Source organism: Haliotis cracherodii, unplaced genomic scaffold (genome assembly GCF_022045235.1).
Source record: "Haliotis cracherodii isolate W230 unplaced genomic scaffold, xgHalCrac1.p SCAF_18, whole genome shotgun sequence".
In the NCBI taxonomy this organism is placed as follows: Eukaryota; Metazoa; Mollusca; class Gastropoda; order Lepetellida; family Haliotidae; genus Haliotis; species Haliotis cracherodii.
Window position 1 is genome coordinate 4,849,238 of NW_027266273.1, and position 19,158 is coordinate 4,868,395.

A 19,158-nucleotide genomic window follows, 5' to 3' on the forward strand; every position below is an offset into this window, starting at 1 on the left:
TAAAATAAACAGTCAACTCTAAATTATTTTCTTATACTTACCTATTCGATATCAATCTCATTAAAATCAGATCTTAGTTCTCGTTACGGCAAAACAAAGATCTGAGGATATCCCATTACAGGTCACGTCGGACCCCTAATTGAATGTCCTCAGATCTTTGTTTAGCGGAAGCGAGAACTAAGATCTGATTTCTATGAGATTGATTCAATATGTATAATTCATAAAGTTTCAAATGAATGGTATACAAATACATAATTTCCATATCTTAACTTCTTTGATATACAAACTTCTTTTCATTGATAAATCATTTTAAAATATGACTTAAGTAACATTACACACTTGATAAATTTGTTCAATATTCTCAAGCTTTTTCTCCTTTCTCTCTTCAGAAAATGAACTTCCCAGCTCATCGGAATCAGAAAGTTCCTGAGCATGATTATCTCCCTTTAGTATATCCCATCATTCCTATTTCTACCTCCATTTTCTCATTTTTGTTTGTCTATCCATCTTCCCTAACATTTAAACTATCCACCTTTCCTTTCTTCCCTGCCTCTTTCACTCACTCACTCTTTCCACCCTTATTAACCCCATGTTTTGTTTGAGTTTGAATCATTGTTTTAAACAGACGTAGAGCTCCCCGCCCCTCCCGAATTTGTCTCGAGTCCCCGTCTTTTAACAACAGAAGAGGGCTCAAGTACAATGTACACGTGTAGGGTGAGAGGTCACCCAGTACCGCACGTTTCATGGGAGAAAGATGGCGTAGCCATCAAGGAAAATAGCCATTTCAAGGTAAGAATTAAATTTGTAGATTACAAATTGATATTTATTTTATTTGTTATATGGTTAAAAAGTTGAAAATGCAACTTAAATTTACGATTTAATTCAAATTTTATTCACTCACCTTCCTTATTAAAACTACCAAAAAGGGAAAGGGAACATGGATCATTATTAGGGTTAAATTGGTAGTTTGGTTTTACACCGCTCTTAGCAATATTCCAGCAATATCACAGCGGGGACATCAGAAATGGACTTGACATGTTGTACCCATGTGGGGAATCGAACCTGGGTCTTTTGCGTGATAAGCAAACGCTTTAACCACTAGGCTACCCCACCGCCCCTGATCCACAGCTGTGTAAGTACTCTTGTACATAAATTGAAGAAAGGGAACCTGCTGAGAGATTTCTATGTGTATTCCAGATATCAATGCAAGGGGACGAACATATTCTGGAGATACTAAACACGAATAAGACAGACGCAGGAAACTTCACCTGCCGTCTAAACAACTCGAATGGAGAAGTGTCGAACACTGCGGCACTTGTAGTCAAAGAGAAAACAGATTTTAGATCTGTCCTTAAAACAAGGTAATAGAGTTAACATTGTCTAGAAGAAAATAATATCAGACATTCAAAACCGCATAATTTTTAATAAACTCTGTTCGAATCAGAATAATTAAAACCTCTACAGTCAAACATAAGCTGTAGGAAAACTTATGTATTCCATCAGTTTATGTAGCAAGAAATATTAATTGTATGCAAATTTTGCAGTTTTTGAAAGCAATAGTTATGTTGTTGTTTCAAAAAAGCACCCCAAAAAAAGATTCTGGATCTGTAGATGTTTTTCGTTGTCCTTTTCAGACCAACTCTTGGAAAACTTGGAAAACAAAACAGCACTGATTCTGAAAAATCAGATAAAGAGAACGATCTACAATTCCGTCATGTGCTACGAAAGAGTGATCGATCAACCCCACCTGGTGGCTATGATGACAAGCGTTCACGCTCTGGGGTGCAGCAAGTTGACTTTCGTAATGTCCTCAAACATAAAACAAGCAAACCTGATCCAGTATTAGCATCAAAATCAAAAACTTCTGAACCTGCGAGGGAGACAGTGACACTGAAGTCAAGAGAGGCTTACAAACAAAACAGAGACTTGAACAAGTCAACCACTGTGAAAACCGAAACAGTATCTGTAAGAAGTGTCTCCAAATCAAAATTATATGACTCTCCCAAAATAGAGATAGATAAATTTGAAAAAAGTTCAAATGTTAGTTTAAAGAAATCTCCCCCACAGGAAGACAAGGCTCTGAAAAGTAAGCTTAATAAGTTTGAGCAGATGTCAAATCGTGAAGATTCATCCTCAGGGCCGTTTGTCAAAAGTCAGACCAAACAGGGATCGTTACAGGGAAGATTAGAAAAATTTGAAAAGAATACACTTCAAGATGAAGTGAAAACCAAAGTTCAAACAACACCGCCTACCTCCAAAACACCAGATAAATCAGTGTTAGGGAAGCTGAACAAATTTGAAAAACTTTCAAGTGGTGAACAGACGTCTGCTAAGAAGAAAACCCCCCCACCTACTCAGACCCCGAAACCCCGAGGAAATGTTTTGGACAAGTATTCCTTTAAGGAGAGGACATCACCAAGTCATAACTTGCAAAATGGTAAATCAAATGTGAAGCAGGAAGATTTACCAACTAAAAACAACACGACAGAAAAATCTGTGAAATCCCGCAAGGAGAAATTTGAGGCCTCTTCTGACCTTGCATCGCCAGAGAAAACAAAGCAATCCAAATTAGACAAAAGCAACAAATTGGAAAATTCCCCTGAACAAACATGGAGGTCAAAACAAGAGAGTGAACCTCTGGCTGTGTTTACGACACGACATTCAGATATCATTCAACAACCTCCACGAGTCCGACGTCAGTTGGCAGACAAACGCGTTCGTTATGGCCACCAGGTGGTGCTTGAGTGTGAGATATCAGGAGGATCTGTTGACTGGAGTGTCAATGGGAAAGCCATTCGGGTATGTCATAACCCCAAAGCTTTGCAGTCTTTTGATACAAATAACTTCCTGTCATGGACCTGATCCTGTATGAATCTACAACAGACCTAGGCGACTGTTTGTCGTAAGAGACGACGAACGGGATCTTGTGGTCAGGCTGACTGTCTTGTCTGATGCATGTCATCATATCCTAATCATGTGGTTTGATGCTCATGATATCAATCACTGGACTGTCTTGTCCCGATTCGATTATTTTCAGACCGCCCTCATATAGCTGAAATATTGCTGAGTGAGGTGTTAAGCAACAAACAAACAAAATACAACAGACCTTTTTGGTGTTTCATCTTCATTCAAGATTAGTAAACAATGATAATGTTCATAATGGTTAAAAAAATTGCATATGTTGAAAATGTGATGGATTGTTCATCTCAAATCAAAGTCTAGTTGGTTCCTGGGAGTTCTCATTATGATCAAGTATGTAGAATAATCAGACTTAAAAATCCCCCATAGTTTGATGAGCTGGTATCTTAGCCTGAAGCAAGTAATTTTCGAAATATTTTATGACGATTTTTTAACAATTATGGACAATTTAAGAAAGTTTGTTGGTGTTTTTTTTTGCCAGTGTTCCAAGTTTTTCAAGATGGCAATGACACCCGAAAATGTCGCAACACTGATGATCGCAGAAGCATACTCTGAAGACGAGGGAGAATATATTTGCACAGCCACCAACAAGTTTGGAACAGCGTCTACATCATGCAAGCTGTTTGTTGATGGTATGTATTCATTAAATTCTTTACTCATGTAAAGGCTGCATCAGAGATGGTGCCTTGGTGAGGTTGTGATGTGTGGGTATGAGGGTTGGCTGGGATATTGATGAGATACAATGTGAGCACTGTGGTCACAATGGCTGTTGGGTATGGATAGTTACATTGATTGTCACCAGCAAGATTAGCTATCTACATGATGTACAGTTAGCAGGGATCAATGCTTCCAGGATGGATTATCTGATTAGACAACCTAGGCTCACCATAGGTATCCCAGGTTGGAATAGGTCCCAAGCCATTTGTGCTGGTCGTAAGAGGCTACTTAATGTTTGTTTGTTTGTTGTTTAACGCCGCACTCAGCAATATTCCAGCTTTGTGACAGCGGTCTGTAAATAATTGAATCTGGACCAGACATTCCAGTCATTGACATCATGAGCATCGATCACGCAAATGGGATATGATGACATGCATCAACCAAGTCAGTGAGCCTGACCACCCGATCCCATTAGCTGCCTCTCACGACAAGCATATAGTCACGTTTTACGGCAAGTACGGGTTGCTGAAGACCTCTTCCTACTCTGATCTTCACAGGTTGCCAACTTGATTGGGTGGTCAGACTCAGGAAGTTGGTTAATTGTGAGTGATCGTACGCAAATGACATGGATTGTTACTCATAATATCTATCACTGGTTTGTTTGCTTTAGACTTTATTACTTGCAGTCAGCTGTCATTTAGCTGGAATTTTGCTGAGCATGGCATTTACCAGCAAACAAGCATGATACTTGTGACTAAACCGCAGCTTTCACTCTATTCACTGCTGTTTTCTTCCAGCCTCCAGTTCCCTCTCTTCACGCTCTGACATCGAAGGTGCCGTGACGATACCTGCTCGACTTCTGACTATCACTCCCTCCTCATTGGCTGTGACCAGAGGTCAGAAGGTCATCATCGAGGCAACATTTAACGGGGAGCCCAAACCGGAAGTGAGGTGGTTCAAAGGGAGAGATGAAATTCTGAAAGGTGAGATGGTCGGTCCAATATAATGCATTGCAATGAGTTTGACTTTCCACATTCTTTCAGTCTGATAATATGGATACTTTCTTAATATCTTCACTGCAATAATAAACCTAAAACGATTAAAATTTGTAATTGATATCAACCCCAAAATGTTTCGTGATATGCATTTCATTTTGAACATTGACTCAAGCTTGCTCTGATGTTACCGTACATCAGTGTTTTATTTCCCCTAGTTGTGTGTTTTTCGAGACTTGAACCTACATCTTGTGGCAATCCCTCCACAATGACATTGTACTGTAACATAAAGTTTATAAGAATTTTTTTATCCTTCAGACAAGAGAATCCAGCTAGACAGTACAGGCGACCACAGTGTCCTGACCATCAACAAGGTGACACTGGAGGACGCTGGCAGATACATGGTTGCCATTGAAAACCATGCCGCCAAGGATTCTCTCTGTGCCTCAGTCAGTATAGAAGGTGGGTGTTGTCCACTCCCATCCACATCCCATTTCCAGATCATGGCACCGACATGACTTGGGCTGGACCCAGCCTGCTGTTACAAAGACTTTTGTGTCTACTAGACTATTGGCATTGGATTCAGTGGTTATATATGAGCTATTTAAAGCTTGATAGAAAATGATTACCGTATGTGACGTAATACGCGCCCTGCTCTATTAAGCGCCCACGACGATATTTGTTGATATGTTCAACTTAACCTTCTGATTACCGGTACTTCCCGTTTTGGGCATCAATGATGAATTTTACTCATTGTTGATGTGGAGGTGCGTTATCACAAATACGTAGATATGTAAGTCAATACGTCCAAGCATGCACACAGTATTATTTGTAAGAGACATATACATTGTATATCTAAAGGGGTAAAATACTGAGGGCGATCGTTTTCTGTGTTCAACAAACCACGAAATTTACGATCTTTCAATTCTGTTTTCTTTCCACCAAAATCATATTCTCATAAGCGCTCCCTATTTCTAATTTTGAGAACGACCTGGGCGCTTATTATGCTGAATACAGTACTAGAATTGGGCTTCAGATGATCGACTAGGCACAGACTGATAAAATAAAAATAAAATAAAGTTTGAGTTTGTATAAGTGTAAAAAAACTGTCCTTCCATCGTAAAGTATCTTCAAGGGCTATGTACCACGTACGATGTCATACCACAACAAAATGAACGTGTTGCCTCATATAGGAATTGTACCATTTAACTATTCCTATTCTATTGTGAATATTCCATATGAATGTAGTCCATATGCCAGTGTATCTGACCATTCATCGATAACGACATTTCAGATGTCCCCGAACCACCCGGCAAACCCCAGGCCAACGACATTCTGCGAACATCAGTGGTATTGTGGTGGTGTGGCGCCCCCTATGACGGGGGATCTCAGATCACCCATTACAAAGTCCAGTTGAAGAAAGTTGGAGACTCTAACTGGACGACTCTCACCTCGAGTTGCAAGGTGCGTACTCTTTCATCTACTTGCAGGTACAGTTGGCCTGGTCGTCTAAGAGGACACAGTTCACAATGTAGAGTTGTGTCCCTTAGCCGTGCAAGAATATGGGGTTTATGGGGCTGGTTCCATGATTCCATTACCCTTAATACCACCATGTGTCTTGAGGTACTTTTCTAAAGGCTCCCCCTGCTTCTCGGGCTTTCCTCAAGCTGACATGATGTGATATAGCTTGAATACTGTTCACTCACTCCTTTTATGTCTCTAGGTTTGTCAGCACCTAAGTGGTAAACGGCTAATACCTGCCTTGGGGCTTTCCTCCCACATTAAGCTGACATGCCGTGATATAACTGGAATATTTTTAAAAGCGACGTTGAACCCAACTCACTCACTCACTCACTCACTCTGCTTTCAGACACTGGTGTGTGTGGTCATAATGATATTATATAGGCTAAAAAAATAATAATCTTTGTTCTCAGGCACCCCCCCCACCCCCCGCATCATTGTAAAGTCTGCCGCATGTTTCTTTTATATTTCCATCCCCCCCCCCCCCCCCCAAAAAAGAGAAATCTTTAAATATTCCATGGCTCAGCACACAACCTTGACAGTTAAATGCTACAATACTTAAGAACAACATGATTTCCCTGAAGTTATCATAAACAAAATTTGGTTACATACTAGCTTGAACAACCAAAACAAAACAAAAAACAACCACCTACCTGCGCAATAATTTCGAAAGCCATTGCCTGAGAACCAATTCTATTCTTTAAGTCTCATTAATCCGACAGTTATCTGACACTAATGATTGGAATTGAATAAAAGAGTGCTATTCAGACACGTTAATTCGGCAGTCTCACCCTCCAACTCCGACAAACCTAATTTGCATCAAATTGCTGAAATCAGTCATTAGCGGTCTCGCTACTCCGACCAAGTGATCAGTGTAGTTGTAGCCTTCAAAGTAAAGCATGAAATATAAGGGGTCCTTGTTATAGCCCTTACTTCAAATACCTCAAGGATCCTTAGACACACCAGTAGCAGCAGCAGAACCACCACCACCTACCCCACCCAACACACACACACTTCCCCCTAACAGTGGTAGAAACTAACATTTTTAGTCCACTAGTCCTCATAATGATAACATATAGTAAAACCCTACAAAATGGCAAATTCCACTAGTCTTTATGATTCTCTAACTATTGGGCAGTTTGGAAAGGACTGTTGGACTTCTGCCAATTTCTAACATTGCCATTTCAAATACTGATTGTAATGTATTGCTAATTACAACACCTTAAAAATTTAACAATATAGATACCCAAGACACTATATTTGGTAATCCTCAAGGATTTGACCAAACAAGCTATAGAAGTTTGCAGACACTTGAAGTATGAACTGTGCTGGTTGTAGAACACCTTCTATCAAGTGGACAAACTAGAAGAGAAGACTGCCTATTATTTCCGTGTGTATGCTGCCAACAAACATGGCTACAGCAGCTCGGGGGAGATGTCTGACAAGGTCTTCACGTCCAACAGGAAAATATCCCTGGATTATGAATCAGATGGTGAGTACCCCAAAAGTAGCAGGATGCATCCTGATGGCTCTGTAGGAGGTGCTCCAGGTGTATGCCACAACACTGAGTTCTCTTCCACGGCACACGTTATGCAGCTGAGGCTTAAAATAATTTGATTGGTTCACAGGCAGCACCACATACACATGATATGGATTGGTAGGTAGGTTTTTAATTCAATGGAGGCATAAGTTGGGATGGGGCAGCTGTGGGTTATTCGGAGTTGATACAGATATGACGTGAGTTTCAGGGATCGGCTTACAACATGCTTCAATCTCAACTCAAACAATTTTTTGATATATGACGTATGGATAGCATACTGTCACATTATAAAGAAAATAAGCACAATTATCCAAATTCTTGCCAAAGAACCAATTATTTTATTTTACAGTCTATATAGTGTGAGTGTGTGAGAAGTTTTCATATAACAGCATGAATAGAAGCCAGAATAGAATACTAGGTTTGTGAGAATATTAGTGAGAAAGTTCTCAGTGAATCCAGACCTCATCATGGTCAAGGGTAGATAACTCTGTATGACATTCAAGGCTGCAGACATATATATCCAATCACATGCCTTGCACTGTTGAGAAATATGGCATTTGGCTTTGTACACAAACATATAATCAGCATGAAGTATTTGCTGTGATTGATGCATGATAGAATTTGTATATCAGTACATTTAAAAACTAATTTCAAATTAGATGATCACAATACTACACCATGCCACAGCTTGGTTTCCTTGGGTCTAGCAGCATGCCCATTTTTGCCAGCTCACAACTAACCATCATGTTATGTATATAATATTTTGAAGTAGAAAATGCAAGATACATATATATTCTGCTATAAGCTGCATGAAGTAGAACTTAGAAATAGGAGAGTTGCTAACAGCAATCTTATTGTATTAATATTGCCATGCTATTAGAGTACATAGCAGCTTTATATGACCTTCAGTTAGATCTTCATTAAACTCGCTATTATGTATTTAACATCATATGTTTGTAGATGTGCCGTGATTTCTAGGAAAGTAGTTTTGGACATTCTCTGGAATCGTTATATCATTTTTTCAGAGGATTCTAATATATTGCTTGTAAACTCAACCAGTTCATAAAAGTTATAAAAAATGTATAATTTGATGTCATACTGAAGAATTCAAATTTGATTTTCTGAAATGAAAAACTTATAAAACATTGTGCAAGGTCCTTTTTGAAGTGGTTGAGTTGCACATGGGTTTTTTGTGTTTCTTCTAGCTAGTTGTATTTGGATTGACAACAGATGTTTTGCTGGGAAATATTTTTTCTTTTCGACCCATAACTCTTTGAATGGCATTTATAGCATCTTTTTGACACATACAGAAAAACATTGAATAAAAATACCTTTGCAAAATTACTATTTAAACTTTCAAGTTGTCAATCCAGTTTAACATCTAGTCACCTGTCTGAAGCATTAGTCTCTTTGCTTTTATCACCTCTCTTTGACGTTACCATGGTTACAGGCGCACCTGAAGTATTCTCACCTGTGGAAACCAAGTTCAAAGGTAACTTGTTGACATTCAGGCAAGGGCAGATAAGCTGGCTTACACAATATCATTGACAGGGTAACCTTGGATATTAATCCTGTATCTATAGTTAACATAGGGACCACATATAGGACAGTTTGTTTTGTCTTGGTATACTGTGTATGTTTATTAGAGGAATCTAAACAAGATGTAAATCTTTTATATCAAACATCCAGTGTCTGAAATAACCTACATGTATATACAAACTGTAGTCTAATGGCCATACAGTGATACAACGTTACCTTCAGGTTCCAAATAATTGATGAGCGTTATAGATGATGAGTGGTTTAACCGAGGACGAGTTGTAGATGGAAGTTACATGCTCTGCCTACCTAACACGATCTACGTTGCACTTTTCGGGGAAAAAGATTAGAATAGAAGTTGTTTTTGATTCATAGTGTAAAAACAGATTTATCGCGTATTAATATGCGCTTTAAAAAAACCACATCGTATCCCTTCAGCGAATTCAGGTGAATAAACAGGTATAATAAACTTGGTTAATGTATTAGCTTTTTTGCGATATGATGTCATACTGGTCAACAAGAGAAGGCACTCTATATTGAACTGTATAGGAAATGTATTGCCTGAAATATTTATAGCAGTACATATAGGAATTCTACACTGATTTTAGTCATCATCTTGTCAACAGTTTATCAGGAAACACAGATAGCGTTCAAATGACTGAACAAGAGAGGGGAATTTCAGACACTGCTTATATATTATTACTTAAATTGTAATATTTTAATAATTTTAAGGGAATGTGGTTTCGCCAATGTATTTTGGAAATATTATTCTTATCTTCCAATATATAGAGGATTATTAAATAACAAATATATATATATATATTTCATAAAACATTTCAATAGATAAGTATTACCTTTTATGTTTATAAATTTGAAGGAAATGCACTTTGGACCAAATGGAGAATAGTTTGGCTGAAGTGATTGGCATGCAGAATACTGATGAATTGTTGGTTATAAATGTGCATGTATTTTTATGGCTTGTTTTAACTGATTAACAAAAAACTAAGATGCCAATATAACCACAACCATTTTACTTATATCATATAGCATCTATTGTTTTTTTAAAGTTACCAATTCACATGCACTGTTTCAACAACTTGTAAGATAATTTTGACATAAATGAGACAAGTACATGTCACTTTTTTAAATTACTTTTTTTATGTTTTGTAGATGAACTTCCATTTGAGCCTAGAGAAGTGAAAGTGGAACCATCGAGGAAGTTTGAAGATGAGTATGAGGTCATGCACGAAGTTGGCAAGTAAGTATTTTATTCCGCTTTCAAATTCATATCGTCATGTGGTGTTGATTGCCTAAGTGGGTGTAACGTGTGATGCCGAGGTCCCTAGCACTACAGTTTCGTTGTAATCTTTACGTGAGTTGAGTGAGTGAGTTGGGTTTAACAACGCTTTTAACAGTATTCCAGTTATATTGCGGTGTGTCAGCTTAATGTGGGAGGAAAGCCCGAAGTGATGCAGGTCTCAGACGTTTACCACTTCGGTGAAAACCACGAGCACAGGTATGGTGCTGACAAACCTAGAAACATAATCGGGGCGAACCGGGATTCGAACCCACAATCATAGGTTTCTGGCATGCCCAAGGGACGCAACTCTGCACAGCGAATCGCGGCGCCTTAGACGACTGGGCCACCCGTACCCCCTGTAATCTTTACGATTAGAATCATTTTTGTATTTTGATGATAAAGTCCACTATTACAGAAAAGATGGGTAGATTGATTTTTTTTTTAAACAGCATGTTTTTAATAGATTACTCAACACATTGTTTGTAATTTGCTTGTAGATTAAAATTACATCCTTCTATCAAATAACTGTTGAGCGAGTATGTGGAAATATGTGACGAGTATTCCAAATGTCAGCGACATGAACTGGGGACTACTGAAAATTGCAATGTCTGGGATAGAATTCTGAAACGAACAACAAACAAACTAACTCTGCGGGGTCATTACTGTCAAAGGGAGGTCGGGTAGCCTAGTGGTTAAAGCGCTCGCTCGTCACGCCGAAGACCCGAGTTCGATTCCCATCATTGGTACAATGTGTGAAACCCATTTCTGGTGTCCCCCACCGTGAAATTGCTGGAATATTGCTAAAAGTGGCGTGAAACCATATTCACTCACTCATTACTGTCAAATAAGTATAATTACTCCTATTTTATCAAGATATTACTTATAGGGCATAAACAGGGAGGGACCTCTCATGCCTATTGCTGGTATCTCCTGCTGTCATACAGCTGGAATATTGCTAAAAGTGTCAAAAACTCAACTCACTCACATTCAAATTGTTCTTGCATCTATCTTTTTTCCCTTATTTATTTCTGTCATTATACATAGCTGAAAGTGGGGGAAGTTTATAAACAATATTTGCACAATATTACAACATTGTGTATTGGTCGACCCCCCTAACTCTAGGTACAAAATACTCGCCTTATACACAGAAATATACGGTAGTTGCACCCAAGTCACTCTTCACAAGTGGTGTTTCTAGGTAATGTTTGCAAAGATAGGATTGTATAGTTCAGATGCTTCATATTATTTTGTTTTGTATTGTTATATTATACCATGCTCTACACCTGTGAAGGTCCAGGGTAAAATAAGTCTTCAGCAAACCGTGCTTGCCATAAAAGGTGACTATGCTTGTCGTATGAGGCGACTAAGAGGATCGCTGACTTGGTTGATGCATGTCATCGATCCCAATTGCGTGGATCAATGCTCATGATGTCAATCACTTGATTTTCTGGTCCAGAGTCGATTTTTTACAGACCGCCGTCATATAGCTGGAATATTGCTGAGTGCGGCGTTAAACAACAAACCAACAATCAAACAAACAAACAAATACACCATGCTCATGTCTCTATATTCTATCTATCTCCAGAGGCAAGTTCGGCAATGTGTACAAATGTAAATCCAAGGAAAGTGGGAAAATCTGGGCAGCGAAGATTTTGAAATGCCGAGAGAAAGAAAAGGCCAACATTCGTCATGAGATAGAAATCATGAATGATCTGGCGCATCCCAAACTGATGATGATCTGGGATGCCTTCGAGGCTCAACGAAGTATGACTCTTGTCATGGAATTGTAAGTCATGTCATGCAGACTTTGTTTGAATCTTTGATCTGGAAGTCCTGAAACTAGTGTTTGTTTTTTCTTCTTCTTCTTTTTTAATAGTTTTCTGAACATTGGGTCGTCTTGTGCTTAATGTGTTCACTTGTCACACCAGGCCTGGGTTTGATTCCCCACATGGGTTTTCTAAATGACTTAAAACAATACTCACTCACTATATACATGTATTTTAATGTTTGATTCATACTGTCATTAAACTCGTTTGGAAACTTATGGCAGTGTGTAGCCTGCTTGATAGAATTTGTGTTTGCAATGGGTACAAGATGTAGGGGTTTCAAGTGTTCCCTACAGTTATATTGCTGGAATGTCGCTAAAAGCGTCGTAAACCCATACACACTCAAATACTCACTAATTTATAATGTTCTCAAAACATTATATGTTACATTTCAGCGTTGGCGGTGGCGAGTTGTTCGAACGTGTGATCAGCGACGATTTTGAGCTGACAGAGGGCGACTGCGTCCACTTCATGCGTCAGACGTGTGATGGCGTAGGCTATATGCACAATAACGGCATCCTTCACCTTGACCTTAAACCCGAGAACATCCTGTGTATCTCAGATAAAACCAACCAGATCAAGATCATTGATTTCGGTCTTGCCAGACGTTATGAGGATGGCAAGAGTATCAAAGTTCTTTTCGGGACGCCCGAGTTCATCGCCCCGGAAGTTATCAACTACGATGAGATCAGCTTTGCCACCGACATGTGGAGCCTTGGTGTCATTTGTTACCTACTGTGAGTCCCTTAATACCACTTGCTCAAGTGAGGCTGATAGCAACACTCTCAACCGGTTCACCATCGAAATGTACCCTGCGTTCAAAACAAAACAATATATAAATTGAGCACAGACTTTCATTCTTGCATCATTTTCTACCCAGACCATAAGTCAGTGTACCCAGATTTATAAAATCTCGCGATAGTCTATTTTGTAAATGTATCCACGGTTAGTTTACGGCATTGAACAACATGGTCGCTCCCACACTTGCCAGTATTCCCGAGTAAAAGGCAACTATGCTTGTTGTAAGAGGCGACTAATGGGATCAGGTGGTCAGACTCGCTGACTATATTGAAGCATGTTATCGATCCCAATGGTATGGATCGATGCTCATGATGTCAATCACAGATTTGTCTGGTCCAGACTCGATTATTAACAGACCGCAGTCATATAGCTGGAATATTGCTGAGTGCAGCGTAAAACAACAAACCAACCAACCAGCAATATTCTCGAAGAAGAACAATATGTGTATTCGAATAGCATACCAACATTCATTCCTCTAATATAGATCGGTTGATCGACCCGTTTACTACTGGGAACAACATTGGCCTTGTGCGAAGAGTTATCTTCCCTAATGCCATCAAGTGGGTTGATGTTGTAAACACCACATGCTGAAAACGATAACAAAAATTAGGGTCCACTTAGATATGATCTGGGCACACTCAACATATCATTCTGTACCCAAGTACTTTTCAGTGGTAAACTGATCGAGAGTGACACTAACAATGTTGATAGAAGTTGGGTCCAGGCAGAGTGAAAATCTGTTTAATTTCTTTCTCATGACTGTCCTGGTGTTTGACTGGAACCAGGGATTGTTTAACATGGGCTTTGTACTTCTGAACAATTGTGTGGAATTATTTGTTGTATCTGTTGCTTGCCATTGAGTCGTTAGTAAGAACTGAATCACTGTTTGTACATAGTATCTCTTTTGTACTCAATATCGAGTGTCAAGTGAATAATAACAGAAACTATATGCATATGTCAAGCATTTGTTTTTAATGGTGTTAAAAGCCTTAATGTCTGTTTCTTCACAAGGTTATTTATGCTCCTGTCTGCACAGTAACTCCCTGTGTACATCATATACCATGTGTTCCTTTTTTATCCCACAGATTATCAGGCTTATCTCCCTTCCTGGGGGATAACGACGCAGAGACGTTAGCAAATGTTACCCGGGGCGAGTTCGACTTTGATGACGAGTCATTCGATGACATTACTGATAACGCCAAAGATTTCATTACACGTTTGATGATCAAAAACAAAGAGTAAGAAATTTATCCAAATAATTATGTCTGTGCCAAAAATGTTAGGGATGTTAGAATATTTTTGGGGATATTTTTATGAAATTGTGTATTCAGTCTTCCCTACAAAAAATATCCTGCAAAATATTCATGATCTCTTAACCTTTTTTGTTCAGTATATTAACTTAAATATGTTGATTGTGTTCAATTTGTGGACAGGACAGACCTGATTCTCAATGCTTTTTGTATGATTCGATTTTTACAATACCGGTATGTGACCTGGCTGATTGTGTGACATTGTATCCCCACTGAGTTGATCGTCTCATGGTCTCATGCTATCAACCCGCGAAGATCCGGGTAGAATAGGTCTTCAGCAACACATGCTTGACATAAGAGGCAATTATGCTTGTCGTGAGAGACGACTAACGGGACCGGATGGTCAGGCTCGCTGACTTGGTTGATACATGTCATCGATCCCAATTGCGTGGATCGATGCTCATGATATCGATCACTCCATTATTTTTCCACACCGCCGTCATATACCTGGAATATTGCTGAGCGTTAAACAACAAACAAACAAACAAATCCTCATGCTATCAACCACTAGTGTCTCTTACCCAGATTCTTTTATATATATTCTGCCATGATAAAGTAGGAATGTTATGCATTTATAAAGAATATAAAAACAATTCCACCATTCCCTTTTACATTATTAAATTCAACATTCATAAATTTTCATTATTTGAATGGTTTCATGTTCTAGACAGTTATATCACTGAGTCTCTTTAAATTTCCTTTGCAGCAAACGCTACCTGATCAAGCAAGCAGAACAACATGTGTGGCTTGCCCAGGACGAGCGACGTATCAGAAGCAAGCGTCTCAACACTGAGAGATTGAAGCGATTCATGTTAAGAAGGAAATGGCAGGTGTGTACACTTGGGCAATCAACTTCTAAATGTCATTATTTTCTGTAAAAATTAAACTGTAATTGTAAATTTGGGAGTGGTTTAGGTAGAAATTTACATTCTTTGCATATATTAACCCCATGGGGATTCCAATCTTATTAAAATCAGGTCTTAGTTCTCGCCACCGCTAAACAAAGATCTGAGGACATCCCATTACGGGTCAGTCAGACCGACCTTACGTGAACTTTGACCGACCAATGGAATGACCAATCAGAAGGGAGCTTTCTCGTGCTCTACGGAACTATTTTCAAATTGGCGACTAGGCTTCGAATGTTGACAAATTCTCGCTAAAAAATTTGAAACCTGAACAAAAGAACATTCTGGAATGGCTAATAGATGGTCTAGATTGTATGGATACAGTCGTTAAACCCGTAACTATCGTTCGTAACTAAGTTTTTGAGGCTACATGATCAAAAATCACATTCCGACTGTCACATTCATAATCTGGTAAGCAATGCTCTGATTGGTCGGATGAAAGGTCGTTCTGACATGACCCTGGGATGTCCTCAGATCTTTGTTTAGCGGTAGCGAGAACTGAGGTCTGATTTTAATGAGATTGTGGGGATTCCAGTGGTTGTAAGAAGCCAGGAAATAGATTGGGTGGCCACGCTCTGTGACTGGGTTGATAGCGTGTCCTCGTACTCCAAATGTGTGGATCGTTGCTCACAATATTGATCACTGGATTGTCTGGTCTGGACTCGATCATTTACAGATTTTCATCATATAGCTGAAATATTGCTGAGTGCATCGTTAAACAACAAACAAAACAAAAGCATACTATTTAAATTGTTTTAAATATGTAGAAAGCTTTTAGAGATAGCAACAGTACTTTGGGAGTGGTTTAGAGTTTTTTAAAAGAATACCTTTTTATCACAGTAGTTCAAAGAATGTGTAAACCATGCAGTTTGTTTCATTTGTGTAATGATTCTATGTAGTCGTGTATGTCAACTAATATCACCTTGACTTATTCCCCGAAGGACTTGTGAGGTACAGTTGTGTGGGCTTACTCGGTCTTGCTTACTCTCTCATGCAATTTCTCTGTTAATTTAAAAAATGAATTGTCAGGAACCACAATGCAAATGAAAAATGGTTCTTAAATTACATTTCAAATTCTTTCTTCCAAGGAAAGACAAAAGGTGCTTTAAAACTATTCAAATTTTAGTTGGGGTTCCGAAATCTGTTAAGGGCAAGCTGGGATCTTGGAATGTGTGGGTTGTGCCGGTGTTGGTGTGTAATCTATCATGTATTGCGAGCTTTGGCGTGGGATATCGGCTGGACAGGAACCCTCAGCTGCACACGTGGTATGCTGTGCTGTGCTGTTATAATCATCAAATATTATATATGCATTAAAGGGCTAAAGAGCTACTGGCATCAATACAATTTGTTAGTACATTTTTGTATTTGAATTCTGTAGCGATGGATTTTTATGAGCATGTTTGGGTAAAATGGTCAGTATTTGAATATTAAGTGAAGAGGTGAAATCAAGTCACTTAAAGAAATGTTTTGTTGTCCTTTGTTGTTATCAATATGTTTTGTCCTCATTTTGGCTTTTTGTTGTATGGTAAATTCAGTTGTTGTCAGCACTTGCATGACAGATGTTCTCACATTTCAATATTTCCTCTCAAATTTAATTGCATATTTGCACCTAAAAGTATTCACATGGAATTTACAAACCTGATGATATTGTGAATACTTCTTCAATCTGCCATGACCTTTCCACACCTCTATGTTTTCTGATCCCTTCCCTCTATTTTGGATCATCAGTTGAGATCTTTCAAGACACTTTTCCTGCTTGCGATGTTCAGTTTTTTCTTGGAAACTCTCACCTCACCATTCTTCCTTTTGTTTTAGTTAATTTTAATTTTTCACCACTTCACCACCTATGTTGATGCATTCATCACTCATGTGTACCATAATTCCAGTCTCAAAGACAATGATAACATTTAAAAAAAAATAATGAATGCAATTTAGAAATGACACACCTCTCATCTGGGAATCCATTAATTCTCATTGCAATTTGAAATTAGGCAACATTTTGGATTCATACATAAAATGAATCATGTTTCCTAACATTTTTCTTACATATTTCCAACAAATTCTTGTTTCTATTGCTATTATTTGTCAGTTTCCTATCTCAACATTCTCCCAGATGACATGTTGATGTCTGTGCACGTTGTGTTGTTCGCTTGAGCCTGCATGAGCCTTTTTTGTTATTTAGAAAACTGGAACAGCAATCCGAGCTATTGGTCGCATGGCATCTTTGCAACGTTTAATGTCAGGAAGCACCATCAGTAGCACGAGCAGTGGTCGGGAACGTTGTGACAGCAACGCGAGCAATAGCTCAAACAGTGCATGCTGGGATACTGACAACTCTGCGTCTGATAACACCAATTTCTCCTCTCCTCCTAAGGTTTGTGACGATATGGATGACATCGATGCCATGATAGAAAAACCCAATCAACCAACTACCCAAGATACCCATTCTAGTCCAAGGGAGATTACCCAGGAGGTATCTGGAGAAGAAAGGGAGACAACCATATCTGACACTCCCGACTTGATGCAAAAGAAGAAAACCTGCCCAGATCACAACGGGAATGTTGCAATATCAAAACAAAATGGATTTAATGATTCTGATAATACTACCGATTGTGGAGCTTCACCAAGTTTTATCAAGGAAATGCTAGACTGTGAAGCTTTTACTGGTGATGTAATCCGCTTCGACGTACGGGTTGCAGGCAGCCCTGAGCCTGATTTTCACTGGTTGCATGAAGAAGACGAGGTTCAAGAAGATAGGCGGCATATCGTAGATGTTAGTGACAATGGACAATGTTCGTTAATCATTCGCAACGTAACCGAGGCAGATGAGGGGGAGTACAGCTGCATCGCAGTGAATGATAATGGTGAAGCATCATGTTCTGCAGAACTTATCATCTGCAGCATTGGTGCAATATGATTGGTCAAAATTCCAAATATGCTTTCCATTGGCAAATGTTGCCATGTACGATGTCATCCGACTGAGACTTTTCACTGCTGTGAGATTTGAGTTTAGGGTTGGTGTTATGGCTGAAAGTTATTTTTGTTTGAACAGCCAAGATGTGATCAGCCGTGTGGAAGAATGTCCTCCCCCAGTGTCCTCAATTGTCCATCAAACCAAATGCATTTTGCAACCAGACTGACTTATCGTTCATTATCTGGCTCGAATGACAGATCCAGTCTGTGCACTCCTCCAATCAGAATGGAGTACATGGAATGTACCTGTGATTTAAGCCAATGAAAAAGATGGACACATATTAAAGTGGTGCTGATCCTGTGACGTCATGATATTATGTATGTATACTATACAGAGTGTCTATACCTGTTTTATTATTATTTTTAAAAATGTACTATTCAGTTGTCTGTCAATGTAGATAGAACTATCTTGTTTATGTACAGTGTAAGGCTATGTTTCTCCATCAGTGCCCAAGATTTCCTTGGATATGGACAATCTCTCCACATTTTTATCCATTTTATTTCTTTCTTTAATTTTTTTTTCATTATATTAAAAAGTGTGGGGTCTTGTCCAAATCCATTTTTCGATGACCCTCTTTCTGCCCTGATGAGCGTTGATGGATGAACATGAATTGTTAAATCAGAGACTGTTAGTCATAATACTGCTGTTGTATATTTGATGTAGATACAGAGAACACTGTTGACTGTACAGATGCTCAGGATGAACATACTTGGAGGTATTTATGTGATAACTATGTGTTGGTCTTTACCCATTGGCTTACACTAGAACAACAGAGACTTACACCATTGAGATAGTTCAGTGTAGTATAGTTCAGTGAAAGACTGTGCATCCATACACTGTACATGAACTTTGCTCAATAAAGTATCCAATAAAA

At 38.8% G+C, this 19,158-nt stretch overlaps 1 protein-coding gene across 2 annotated transcripts; it reads left to right on the plus strand.

Annotated features, from left to right (window-relative positions):
- Window positions 1-443: 443 nt before the first annotated feature.
- On the plus strand, window positions 444-19,158 carry LOC139465687 (myosin light chain kinase, smooth muscle-like). 2 transcript variants are annotated; one of them, XM_071247470.1, is made up of 15 exons: window positions 444-789; window positions 1,198-1,361; window positions 1,635-2,799; window positions 3,401-3,551; window positions 4,374-4,559; window positions 4,890-5,033; window positions 5,866-6,035; window positions 7,431-7,584; window positions 9,083-9,124; window positions 10,339-10,426; window positions 12,054-12,254; window positions 12,690-13,031; window positions 14,181-14,333; window positions 15,112-15,235; window positions 17,685-19,158. In XM_071247470.1, exons 1-15 carry the CDS (start codon window positions 700-702, stop codon window positions 18,225-18,227), a joined length of 3,717 nt encoding a protein of 1,238 aa, XP_071103571.1. In that variant the 5' UTR covers window positions 444-699; the 3' UTR covers window positions 18,228-19,158. The 2 variants fall into 2 exon arrangements, with proteins under 2 accessions (XP_071103571.1, XP_071103572.1); XM_071247471.1 differs by lacking the exon at window positions 9,083-9,124.